The sequence below is a fragment of the Myotis daubentonii genome, chromosome 2, assembly GCF_963259705.1.
Source record: "Myotis daubentonii chromosome 2, mMyoDau2.1, whole genome shotgun sequence".
Classification (NCBI taxonomy): Eukaryota; Metazoa; Chordata; class Mammalia; order Chiroptera; family Vespertilionidae; genus Myotis; species Myotis daubentonii.
Genome location: NC_081841.1, coordinates 192,914,785 through 192,927,731, shown reverse-complemented (window position 1 = coordinate 192,927,731; position 12,947 = coordinate 192,914,785). Strand labels below are relative to the sequence as shown.

Genomic DNA, 12,947 nt, shown 5'->3' with positions numbered 1-12,947 from the left:
TAAATGATTAACAGGCTTCCAATGAGGTGGCCATCTCTAACGATCTAACACAATGATGGCACATCACTTCTATTATAGCCCTGTCACACTGAATCCAAGGTGTATGCACAGGGCCCTGCCAGGCACACAGTAGGCACATGTTGGAGAAAAGAACATACAAATGACCATAAAGGGAGAATGAAGTTTGCTTGACTAATGAACAAATAATGCAGAAGAACATGCCAATGAACATATTTTGCACAACCTTTGCATATAATGATTTACTCATCAATCACATACTCTAAGGTTGACTTCAACTTGATCTTGGGGCTCCATGTGGCTAACAGAGACTATTCCGCATTGAACCATAGTCAACTGGGTACCCAGCTCTGGGCATCCAGGGGATCCAGGCCACTTCCTGGCTTCCTGCAGCCAGAACACCAGGAGCCCACCTACAGGTTCTCTCCAGGCTCTGGGCCACTCACCTCTCGGAAATCCTGCTCGAAATGCCGGAGCTGCAGACACTGTTCGAGTTTTTGCTGATGCTTTGCCCAAAACTCATCAAAGGCAGCCTCAGTTTCATTCAGCTGGGCCAGGAGCCTAGGAAAGAGGAAGGCACTTGTGCTGGCTGGAGTGACCCGTGGAGGAAGGAAGAATTGCCCCCCGCAACGTGAAGCAGGGGTGGAGGGCTCAGCCTCCCAGCAGCCTTCTTAACACGCTCACCTCCTCTTAGCTGTGCACTAAAGCACAGGTTTAGGAGGGAGGGCTTTCTGCAGGGCCCACTGACTTGAGAGGGAGGGCAGCTGGCTGAGCGGAGTTTGTTGATTTTTACAAGGTCGAGATGGTAAAGGTCTGGGGTCATTATTTACCACTTTGATTCTGGGGTTAAGAAAACAGTAAGCTGCACGTGTGGGTGAAGAAGTGCTGCTGCCACTTACTGTCATGACTCCCAACTCTGAGAACCCCTGTGCTCCAGACACTGTGCTGGACAAGTGTGCACCAATTTGATCCCACACCCACCCGTCAGGTGCTCAGGCTGGCCTCATTGTATAGATGAGGAAACCGAGTCTGGGGGAATTAGCAGTGTGCTCCAACCTCCTCCGTTCATGACATTGAGGACATCTACACAGGCTTCCCTCGTGTCCCAGGGCCCACTCTGTGTCCCCGGCACAGAACACCTGCTCGGTGTGTGCACTTCGGCCACGAGGAGGGAACCCAGGTTAAGAGTTGAAAACATCGGCCAGGGTCCAGGCCTGGGTTTGTCCAGCTGCTCTGCACCTGTCCCCAGCCTGTCCCTGAACAAGGCGATGGGGCCTCATTGCTGGCCTGGCTTTCGGGGCCAAGAGCACAGACTGGGAGGAGGCGCGTGGTGTGTGGACATGGCAGAGCAGCGCACGATGTTAGCTAGACACTCTACCTTGTGTTTTGTCTCGCAGCTGGACACCAACGGGGACAAGGACAATCACCCCCTTTCCCTGAAAGAGGAGCTGAGAGGCCTGAGGCTGCTTTCCTACCTGGGAGCAAGCGGAGCCTCAGGTGCGAAACAGGACAGGAAAGCGACTGAGAGCAGATCGCCAAGCCTGACAGCTCTGTCCCCACTGTTGTCCCTTAAAGGACCCTCCACGCCTATGAAAAAGGGCGACTGCACTAAGAAATCTCCTCCCAGGAAAGCTGTTTTCTTTGGGATTTGGGAGAAAGGCATTTCAGCAGGAAGGATTCTGAGGTGCCCTTGCTTCCCCTTGGGACGAGGAAACCAGGCTCTGAGAGACGACGAGGCAGCACAGATGGGGCCTCTGCTCCTGCCTGTCTGTCCCTCTGTCCTCAGCCTGCAGCCTCTCGCTGTCACAGCGGCCGTGCACCTGAAAGGCCCGCAGCCCGAGGCCTCACCTCTGCACGGTGGTCTGGTTGTCCAGCTGGTCCTGGTTCAGGCTCTGCTCCGGGCTCTTGGACAGAGGCTCCCTGATGCTCTCCAGGATGCTCTGCCCCTCGTCCAGCGCCAGCCTCATGTCCTCCTGCGGGAAGAGCACGGCACCTCGCACCCCAGGCCCACCCACTCCCCGGGACTCTGACCAGGCTGGAGACAGCGGTGGGCTTTGTGGGGCATCGCCCCCGTGAGGGGAGTGAGCACGGTGGGCACAGCACCAGCCACAGCGAAGTCTTCCTACCCTCTGTGCTGACCGCTCACTCACGGGGGAAGCAGGCGGGTGTCGGGGAGACTCCTCCTGCTGCAACCAGGGCAGAGCTAGGGTTACGGGTCACTCAGGGGCAGCAGGATAAAGTAGGGGAGTAACAGGACACTGTACCTCTAGGTGCTGCTTCTGCAGCCATCCCCGCTGCCAGGGGTGAAAGGGAGCGAGGGGTTCTCTTGGCGTGGGCGGGGATACCCCGGAGGGCACCACCAGCAGGTCATGGGCACCGCTGATGCACAGCCTGCAATGTGCAGGTCGGGCAGGACGCGGCAGACTCAGGGAGCACCTCTCCCTCAGAGCATTTACCCAGGAAGTGACAGTAAGTATGTGAGTACAGTGGCTGCTTGAGGAATGTCAGCCTCTCTGAGTCAGCCCACATCTCCTCCACCGGCTGCCTATGGGCCCCTGGGGACAGAATTCCTGTCTTGGTTTACTAAAAAGCAACAGCAACACCTCGATGGAGGGCCCAGCTGCAAGGCAGCTCAGGAGCTGGGTCAGCGAGAAGCCACCTCCCATGCCTTGCTTCAGTCAGAGTTCACAGGCCAACCCCCAGGTGCCTCCACCTACAGCACTGGTTTATGCTGCTTTTAAAAAGGAGCACATTTCAGTTCCCATCACAGAGGTTACCCGGCTCATGAGCAGCAAAAGGCATCTTAGAAAACCCTTTGATTCTGTCTTACCTAATGCCGGCATCGGCTCCTTCTACTCCACCATCTCACACTCCGACAGAAAGCCCCTCATTACCCTCCCCCCGCCGCCCCCGAAACCGCACATACCTTTGCTTTGTCTTTCTTCTCCGTGTGTGCACAGAGCACCGAGCTCGTCGATTGGACGTCGTTGGGCAGCTCCGTTTCGGCCAGCTCGGTCCCGAAGGACTGCAGCATCTGGGCCGTCTGCTTAACCATGAGGGCGAAACTTTCGATGGCCTTGGGAAGAGGGAGAACACCATCACAAAGCTTTGCACGCACCGCACCCTCCTGCTGCCTGCAAAGCGCCCCCGAGGACCGGCCGGGACATCTTCATGGGGACGGGGCCACGGCAAGCCTGGTCTGCGTAGAGTAAATACCTTCCCGCTGGTTCTTAGCCTCACGGCCTCTTCAGACACATACCAGACACGCCTTACATAGGCTTTCATCAGCGAGAGTCATTCTAGGCTCAGGGTCTCTCTCCTTGTTGAGAGAGGTGTGAGTGCCGCAATCCACAACAATCTGGGGCTTTTCTCTCTTTCTTTTCAGTCTCTGAGCCCAGAGAAAGCCACGCCCGAACTTATTACTCATGTTATTTCTTTGGATGACTAAGGTCCACTGAGACCATCTCCTCATTCTTGGGGAGAAAACTTGGGTTTTCACAGGAACATGTCTTTGGAAAAGGCAGCATCGAAAGGCAAAAGCAATTCTAAGGGTTTCACCGGGGATTATTGCGAGCCACAGCCCGCAGCCCACATCCACGGGAGAGTGCCGGAAAGACTCACCGTGCGGTGACACAACCACCTGGTGTGGCAGTAATCCAGGGTCCCGCCCAGGTCCTCGGTCAACTGGGACTTGTCGATGTAACCGTGTAATTCTGGTACTGAGCTCAGCATTATGACCTGGAGGAGAAAGGAAACCGCCTCCAGACACAGAACGCCCAGCAGACGGTCAGGAAACGTTTTCTTGCTGGTGGCCCTGTTGACCGAAGTCACTGGCTTTGGGCCTGGCTTTCAATCCCAGCTCTACCACTAACCGGCTGGTTAACTGGAGGCAAGTCGCTTATTTTCCCTGTGTCTCAGCTTCCCCATTCATGAAATGGGTACAGGATGACTAATCGCACCAGATGACAGCCACTGAAGGGTGGCAAACCCTTGACCTAGCTGGGCTTGGCATGGACATCAGGCACATGGAAAGCGCAGATGCTCCTCCGGCCAGGTGAGCTCAGCATGGTAACTGGACGTAGCTCGGACTCTAAAGAAAACCATTTGGTCTTCGTTTCTGCTGACAGGCTGTGAGGTCACTGCAGGTTCAGACCCAGTTCAGTGCCCTTTACCTGCACGATGGCCTTGACGGGGGACCACACGGTTGTGGTGACCAAGCAAGCTCTTCCACACGGGACACTTGTTTTATTGCTTTAATGTGTTTTTTTGTCCTTTCTGAGGTCATTCTGCCCATGAGTTCTGGATGAAAATATAGCCTTTGCTTTGTAAGCTGTCACACAGATACGACAAAACAGGTCTGGAGAGGTTTAGCCCAAATGTGATTTGAAACCACCTCATGTATTATTAAATGCTGTATTAGTTTAAAGCAGCGGTCCTCGCACCCCCCCTCCCCCCGCGATTCTGTCCCTCAGGGGACACTTGACAATGTCTGGAGACATTTTTGATTGTCACAACGTTTGGGGGGTAGGGAGGGTGGTGCTGGCATTTGGTGGGCGGAGGGTAGGGGTAAAATCATGCATAGGTCAGCCCCACCACAGAGAACAATCCTGCCCAAACGTCAACAGTGCCAATGTGGAGGTCTTTTGATTGAAGCATGACCTTTTTTTAAATTTTAATCTTCACCCAAGGATAATTTTCCCATTGAATTTTAGACAGAGTGGAAGGGAGGGGGAGAGACAGGGAGAGAGAAACACTGATGTGAGAGAAACACATCTATTGATCGCCTCCCTCACGTGATGAGCCTGCAACTGAGGTACATGCCTTTGACTGGAATCGAACCCGGGACCCTTCAGTCTGCAGGTGTACGCTCTATCCACTGAGCCAAACCGGCTAGGGCGCATGATCTTCATTTTATAAAGTAAGCTAAAATGTCCACTTAAAGTAGAAAACAGTTCTCAGCAGAGATGACTCCATTTTCTCTTTGTGAAATCTGATTTTGCCAACTCACTAATTTGGCTGATGTGAGCTGGAGTGAAGAGATGAGGAAAGGATTTGCCTGCAGGGCCAAGGCCTACAGCCCCCACCCTCTGCAGGCATGAGGGATGCTTGCACCCACTTCCCTGGGCCCTCTCTTGTCCCCTGGGCTCCCTTGTTCTTCAGCTTGACTTGCTATAAGAACATTCTAGACTCATGGCTCTGATGAAATGCCAGTCCTTTGAAGGTGGCCCATCCAAGGCCATGCTTTGCACAGTCACCCCAGGGGTGCAGAGTGGCAGGTGGGAATGAAGGATCATACTGCTCCTGGTTGCATAAGAGGAAGTACAATTTCCGCCTGAGTCGTTTGGGGCTTTAGTTATGCTCACAGCACTGAGGTTAGCACCTTGAGAATTTCGATTATCATAGATGGGCCAAGAATGCAATTACGTTTAGTTCTGCCTACGGAGCTAAAGCCGGGTGTACTTACTGGAACCTTCATCTTAAAGTCATCTCTGTTGAATTTGAAAGCGAGGTCAGAGAGAGTCCTTTGGAAAAATCCTGTTGGTCGCAGGACAAGGACGAGCTGGAGGTTTGCCGGGAAGGATGCCTGCAGGGAACAGAGGGCGTGGATCGCTGGTGGACCCCTGTAGCTGACGGAGGGGTCCCACACACCTGCGGCTAACTGCACAGGCCGGACGGGGAAGACCTGGTCCAGGTGTTTCCAACACAACAAAGGTTATAGACACTGGACTCCATCAGAGGCATCACCACCTCTTAAGAGAAAAGGGGAAAAGTCACACTGCTTGATGTTACTTACAAACGAGAAAGTCAAAAGCTTGTTACAGACTGAATTGTGTCCTCTGAAGTTCAGATGTTGAAGACCAAACCCCCAATGCCTTATAATGTGATCATATTTGGCGATGGGGTCTTTACAGAGGCAGTTAAGCTAAAATAAGATATCAGCATGGGCCTCCAACACAATGACTCGTGAAAATGGGAAATTTGGACACAAAACCCACCGGGAGAATGCCATGTGAAGATGAAGGCAGAGATGGGGGATGGGTCTACGGGCCAGGGGTCACCAAAGATCACCAGCTACCCCAGAAGCTGGGGGAGAGGGTGGAATACGTTCTCCCCGCGGCCACAAAGGGAACCAGCCCTGCCTTGACCTTGAACTTCCGGCCTCCAGACTGTGAGGTAATAAAGTTCTGTTGTTTAAACCATCCAGTCCCGGAACTTTGTTTTGACAGCCCCAGGGAACTATACTTGTCAAACAGAAATGAAGCCATACGTGCGTGCGCACACACACACACACACACACACACACAGCTGAAGGGAAGATAAAAATAAGCGTGTGCACCACACTCTTAGATACAATTATGTGAATGTGTTCAGCTACCAGCTTTGCTTACCAGGTACCTGGCCTTGGGCAAGTTACTTAGCCTCCCCGTGCCTCAGTTTCCCCATTTTGAAGCAGAGGTAACAGAGTGCCTTCCTCACTGCACTCCTGAGGGTTAAGTGACTTAATGCACACGCAGAGTTTAGCACAGTGCTCACACGAAGCGCTCAAAATCGTGGCGATGACAGACACATAGTAAAAGGCTATTCTAGACGCCAGATGACTTCCAGACGCTGAAATCCAGGGAGATCCCATTACTAAAACAAGAAATTCTGAAGCAAGTGAGTTCAATTTCTGGATAACCAGGCTACAGGCACCTAAAATACAATACACCAGTGATGGCGAACCTTTTGAGCTCGGCGTGCTAGCATTTTGAAAAACCCTAACTTAACTCTGGTGCCGTGTCACATATAGAAATTTCTTGATATTTGCAACCATAGTAAAACAAAGACTTATATTTTCGATATTTGTTTTATATATTTCATTGCCATTTAACAAAGAAAAATCAACCAAAAAAATGAGTTCGCGTGTCAGAGGTGACACGCGAACTCATTTTTTTGGTTGATTTTTCTTTGTCATAGGTGTCATAGGTTCGCCATCACTGTAATACACGAACAGAATGACACAGCCCCAAGGCCTGAAACAGATACCTTGGCTCAAAGGTCATCCTGGCCCACCTCTAACATCCATGCTCATCTAAGCAGGGCTGGCAGAAGACCCTAAGCCAGGGACCTGCGGGGCGGCCCATCGGCACACCAGAACCCACGGCACCTACGGATATTCCCGGGTTACACCATCCAGGGTTAACACTGCCACCCACCTACTGGTGACATCCACGCTGTGCCTGCGACCCGGCCACTCCTTGAGCCCCACCTGAAGGCCTTCAGTGCCTGCCGGGCACCTCCACTGCCATCTGGGAACCTTGAGGGCAGCGCTAAGACTCCAGTGATGGCGGCCTCTGGGTTGGGTGTGGAGCACATACCCTTCCTGCCTGCAGCCCTGAGACACACCCTCCCCACAGGTTCCCCAGCGAGTCTTCGTACCACCGCCATAGCCCGGGTGACGGGGACCATGTGTCCTCGGTCGCCAGCACCTTAGCAGGCGCTCGCTATGTGTTTGCAGCCCTGTGGGCCAGCAGGGGAGCTGTCACAAGGTGCCATCTGCCCAGCCGCTGGAGGTGCCTGGCACAGCCACCCACATTCACCACGGGACCCGCAGCTCAGGAGGGGCCTGTGAATAAGCACCCCAGCGAGCCGTGACCTCTCCACTGTGCTGCCCTGCTGACCCCGCCAATGCTCACTGAGTTCGACTCCTTCGAGCGGAAAAGACAACTCAGAGAACCACGTGGAGAGTGGGCAGCCCGAGGGCAGATTCCGGGCCATTTAGCAACAGGAGGACGTGCAAACCTGTCACCATCATTTGTGAAACTGGCCACCACTCTTTAAGGAAGACATCCTGACCACAGTCTCTTTCTAGAGGCGACAGCGAGTCACGCTTCTCTAAATTTCAATGTTGCTTTTGCCGCCCTAATTCACACCTCAGGGCAGATGTGCTCCGTAAGTACAGGTTTGAATGCATCGGATAAAGCTGTGCCCTGGTCCTCCAGCGATTTCCCGTAGATGAACTCAGCTCAGGCGGCGAGGAAAGCCACCGGCAGTGGGCCTCGCTCGCCCGTCCTGGGAGGAGACACTGGGCTTGCTGAGCCTGTGGCTGGAGGTGACTGTCTACGTGAAAACCGGTTCATTCTCCCCCTTTTCTTGCTTTAGTGTTTCCATTTCTTTAAGCTGTTGAATCTTTATATTAAAGAGAGTAGTTGTAAGATCCTAGCCAAGTGAGAAGGCTTAGTGACATACACAAACAATATTTGAATACAAACAACAGTAAATTAAATTTTCTCTGGGTTGGAGCCAACCATATGTACTAAAAGCCATCTGGGAGAAAATCAAACTTTATTTTAAAAACATAAAGGTAACTAGATGGAGGATTTGGGATGGAGGCTATAATATAACATCTTGTTGCAACTCACTCATGAATCAAGCAATCAGAAAATGATTACAATAAGGTCCCTGTGTCATATGAAAGCAATATTGTTTGTTTTCAGGGGCTGACCTTGACTGACTTAGGAACACATAGGATGTGATGACTCTACATGTGCAATTTGGGGATAGATGAAGAGGACTCAACTGGCTTCTGAATTCATATTCTTAGGTACTTACTAAACGAAGAGGCAAACGCAACTGGAGCCAATGGATGAAGAAGTTCCGCGGAACCCTGGTGCTTGGGGGAACGCTGTCTGAAATCCTCCCCAAGTTCAAGTCACTGCCCTAGCTTGTGCCCAAAGCCACAGCTATCCAGCCTGACGCGAGATGTTTAATTTCAAGTGGAGCAGCTGAAGCCTGACCAATGACATTTGTCTCCTAGTAGCCAAACAAGGAACACAAGTTTGTGTGATAAACATGAAGCTGGAAGCTTGGATCTCAGTGTGAGGAGATGAAAAACCCAGAGACTGAATCAGAAAAGCTATTTGTGAGCAGAGACCTCCGGCCGCAGGGGCTGCTGCTGGGGAGGTCTAGGTGCGAGCCTACCGGATGGGGCATCTAAGACCAGCCCCCGGTGAGTACGGCTGAGACGGTCATAAACACCATTAAGGAAAGGACATTTTAATGAAAAATGAGTAGGAGGGGGGCAATCTCTGAAGGAAGGACAGTTGTTCCACCAAATACTCTCAACATCGGGACGCCTGGGCTGCCCGCTCTCCTGGGACCAGCAGCGCCTCTGCCCACACCCTGCCCTCCCCTGGCATCACCACCTGTGCTTAGACCTCCGGGAACTGGCACGCAGTAGGCATTCAGTAACACTGTTTAACATAATATTATTTTACCACATACAGCGTATTTACTGAATGCCCTGAAATTCCTGGGTCCCTCAGACACTTTGTGCACACACAGATGGCATCGGCTTTACAGGCAAAACCCCGAGTTCTCCCCACGCGGACTGCAACGACCTGAACTGCAATTTCCTTCAGTGGCATGCTCTAGGACAGTGATGGCGAACCTTTTGAGCTCAGCGTGTCAGCATGTTGAAAAACCCTAACTTAACTCTGGTGCTGTGTCACATATAGAATTTTTTTGATATTTGCAGCCATAGTAAAACAAAGACATATTTTTGACATTTGTTTTATATATTTAAATGCCATTTAACAAAGAAAAATCAACCAAAAAAATGAGTTCGCGTGTCACCTCTGACACGCGTGTCATAGGTTCGCCATCACTGCTCTAGGACATAGATTGAGCCGAATTAGGCTAGCTCTAAACTTAAATATGTACACTCCATTACAACCCTCCCCCATGCTAACACCACACACACACACACACACACACACACACACTCACTCTTCGCACGCAGATGTAGTAACAGTGGGTTCAAACTTGGAGTGGAATCCTAGAAGACACACCCTGGTATTTTTATCAGAGAGGCATTTATCCCAAGACAGTCCAAACTTTGAACCAACTGTTAGACAAACAAAGAGTGATGCTTGAATTCTCAGCTTCGAGTCTTGTTTCTGCTTGTGTCCACCGGTAGAGATCATGACCTGTGCCAGGTCAGAGCACCCATTGCCCCCAATGCCCATGAGAGCCGATGAAGGCTCTGTTTTGGATGGAGGCACAGCAAGTCTGATTTTAGGAACATTAGACGTTGGCTCCTCCAATGCCTTATTCTTCTCTTCCAAGCCAAGCTGAAGGCATCCAAGAAAGGAAAACGAACACCCCAAATTAAGGAAAGCTCAGCTCAGGAGACAGTACACATGGTGGCAAAAAAGAGCCCTGAACTACGTGGTGCTATGTAAGGGCTGAGCCTCAACCGGGGGTCCAGACACACTTGGAGATGAGTAGAGCCGCTGCCACCGACTTGCTTCTGTGGCACCTGCAGCTGGCCAGGTGCCCTGGTGGAATTGTGTACCCTGGAGCCGCCCATGTGCCGATTCCTCCCGAGGGCGCTGGCCTAGCGGGTGCTGGGTGGTTGTTTTCCCAGAGCCCCCTTGGTTAGTAGTATAGGCTGGCTAAAGGTGGCAGCTTGAGTACCAGCTCTGGCGCCAGTTCTGTCTCCCACCTCCTGGTCCCACCACAGAGCCATGGAAGAGATCAGATCGACACCCTGGCTCAGAGGTGGACGCATGCTCAAGGAAGGCAGCAGGGCTTGGCTCGTAGCGTCCTGCCCACCCCTGTGGCCTGTGCTGTCTCAGGCACCCCTATATATTTTTCTGGTGTCTCTAGGCCAGTGATGGCGAACCTCTTGAGCTCGGCGTGTCAGCATTTTGAAAAACCCTAACTTAACTCTGGTGCTGTGTCACCTATAGAAATTTTTTGATCTTTGCAACCATAGTAAAACAAAGATTTATATTTTTGATATTTATTTTATATATTTAAATGCCATTTAACAAAGAAAAATCAACCAAAAACAATGAGTTCGCGTGTCACCTCTGACACGCGTGTCATAGGTTCGCCATCGCTGCTCTAGGCATAACTCTGACCACAATGTCTGTCAGCTGTCTGCACCCTGCTTGGGTGTATATTTCTTGCTCATTCTCCCCTTATATCCCCAACACCACGTTCCAGGCACAGAACAGGGTTTTCACAAATGTGTTCAATACATTAATAGAATTTTTCGCATTGATATCAGTAATTTTTTTATAACAAGAAGCATCAGAGTGCAAAGAGAATCTTTGACAACTCTGCTAGAAAAATGCTGATTTCTGGGATTTCCAAACCAGTACTGGGGAACTCTGTGACTTACAGGAAAAAGGATAGAAAAAAAAGCCACATGTATATTTTTACTGTGTAAGAATCAGTGCAAACCTAAAATCTCAATCACCAACTTTTTAGCTGTGATTTTTCACAAAACAAAGTTTTAAAGATGAGCCAGCTTGTTTCAGCAATCAATCTGATTATAAGCTGGATGATGAATAAAACTTGGTATGAGCTTGGCTGTGACAGCTCCGGCAGCTGGCCCAGACCACACTGCTGAATTGTAGGGTGATCTGAAGGATTACTCACCCCATCCCCCAATTTATCTGTTTTGTTTTTAAAAGCAACCCTGCATTTAGGATGCTCCTTGCTTCTAACCAGGAACAACCGATTAACTTGAGAGATATTTATGGCGAACCTGCCTCACATGGGGCTTGGGCTGGGTGCCCAGCCATGGGGGATGGACGGGGCTTGGCCTTGACCTCAAGGAAGCCGTGATGTGCAAACACAGAATGACTGTGAACTTCCATCAAGTAGAGAAAAGGCAGGAGACTCCCAGGGCAGTGCTGCTCTGCTGGGGGCTGGGCGAGGGGGTGTGGAAGGATGCGAAGCCACGTGGTGCTCGGGGTGAGGGTGTTCCAGGGAGATGCCCGTGTGCAGAGGCGCAGAGAAGCACTATCCAGCAAGGACGAGAGGCCTGGACCCACAGGGCACGCCCGTGACCACGTTGGCATTTCAAAAGTACTTTGTGCCCGGCCAGTGTGGCTCAGTAGTTGAGCATCTACTTATGAACCAGGAGGTCACGGTTCGATTCCTGGTCGGGGCACATGCTTGGGTTTCAGGCTCGATCCCTAGTGTGGGGCGTGCAGCAGGTAGCCGATCAAAGATTCTCCCTCATCATTGATGTTTCTATCTCTCCTTCTCTCTTACTCTCTGAATTCAATAAAAATATCCTTTTTCTTTTTTTAAAAGAGTACTCTAAGTTTATGAGGATTTTGAAATAAAGGAAATCTGATTATATAACAGTGATTTTTTTTTCAACCGGTGTGCTGCAAGAATTTTTAAAACATATGATATCTATTTAGTCAGGGGGGCTGACCTCTTTTCCCTTAGATTATCAAATAAAAAACTGACAATAGCCAACACAACAATAGGCATAGGTGTGAATGAATCAAAATTATAACTATTTTTTTTCAGATCGGCAAACAATATATATTTTTTGGTGTGCTGCAGTTCATGTGATCCATGCGATGAGAAAGTTTGGAAATTGCTGATACAACACACTGACGTCTTTGGAAGTGCTCTGAAGTGTTTTGATCTGTTTCAGATAAATGAGGTCATGGGAAGTGTGTGCTAGGGGGGGCCTGGGCAGGGGACACCTGGGGCGGTGCAGGGAGACGCTTTATCCCAAAGACACAGGTGGGATCCAGTAGTAAAGAGCAGGCTTGCCCCAAAACGATGTGAACTGTAGGAGCCGGAGCAGACTCCGAACCTTTAATCATCGTTAAGATGAAATAATGAGGCAGAATGTAAGGAAGGAGTCGATTCTTCCACTCTACCCAGAAGCCCACCACAGCAGCCTCTCTGAGGCCAAGAACCAAAGATGGCTGAACGCAAGGCCCAGAACAAGATGGGAGGAGAATTTCACTCTGCCGGGCATTAGGTTTTTAAGAAACGCTTGGGAGCAGTGGAGCCATCACCGCCCAGGGAGACCCGGCCAAGTCGCTCTGGGTCACCCTGCTTGCCAACAATCGCTTTTCGGTCCTTTGGCGGCTGGGAGGCGAGCGTGGGTGGAACCCAGTGTGGTG

The 12,947-nt window shown here is 50.9% G+C and overlaps 1 protein-coding gene across 13 annotated transcripts in view; it reads right to left on the bottom strand.

Annotated features, from left to right (window-relative positions):
- Window positions 1-12,947, bottom strand: part of MCF2L (MCF.2 cell line derived transforming sequence like) — a 176,210-nt gene that overhangs the window by 24,557 nt on the left and 138,706 nt on the right. For all 13 annotated transcript variants that reach the window (XM_059685149.1, XM_059685146.1, XM_059685147.1 and 10 more), the window contains 5 exons: window positions 5,483-5,602; window positions 3,640-3,756; window positions 2,945-3,094; window positions 1,867-1,991; window positions 465-579 (listed from right to left, as the gene is read on the bottom strand). In XM_059685149.1, the coding sequence (XP_059541132.1) occupies window positions 465-579; window positions 1,867-1,991; window positions 2,945-3,094; window positions 3,640-3,756; window positions 5,483-5,602 (627 nt within the window). The remainder of the gene's footprint in view (window positions 1-464; window positions 580-1,866; window positions 1,992-2,944; window positions 3,095-3,639; window positions 3,757-5,482; window positions 5,603-12,947) is intronic.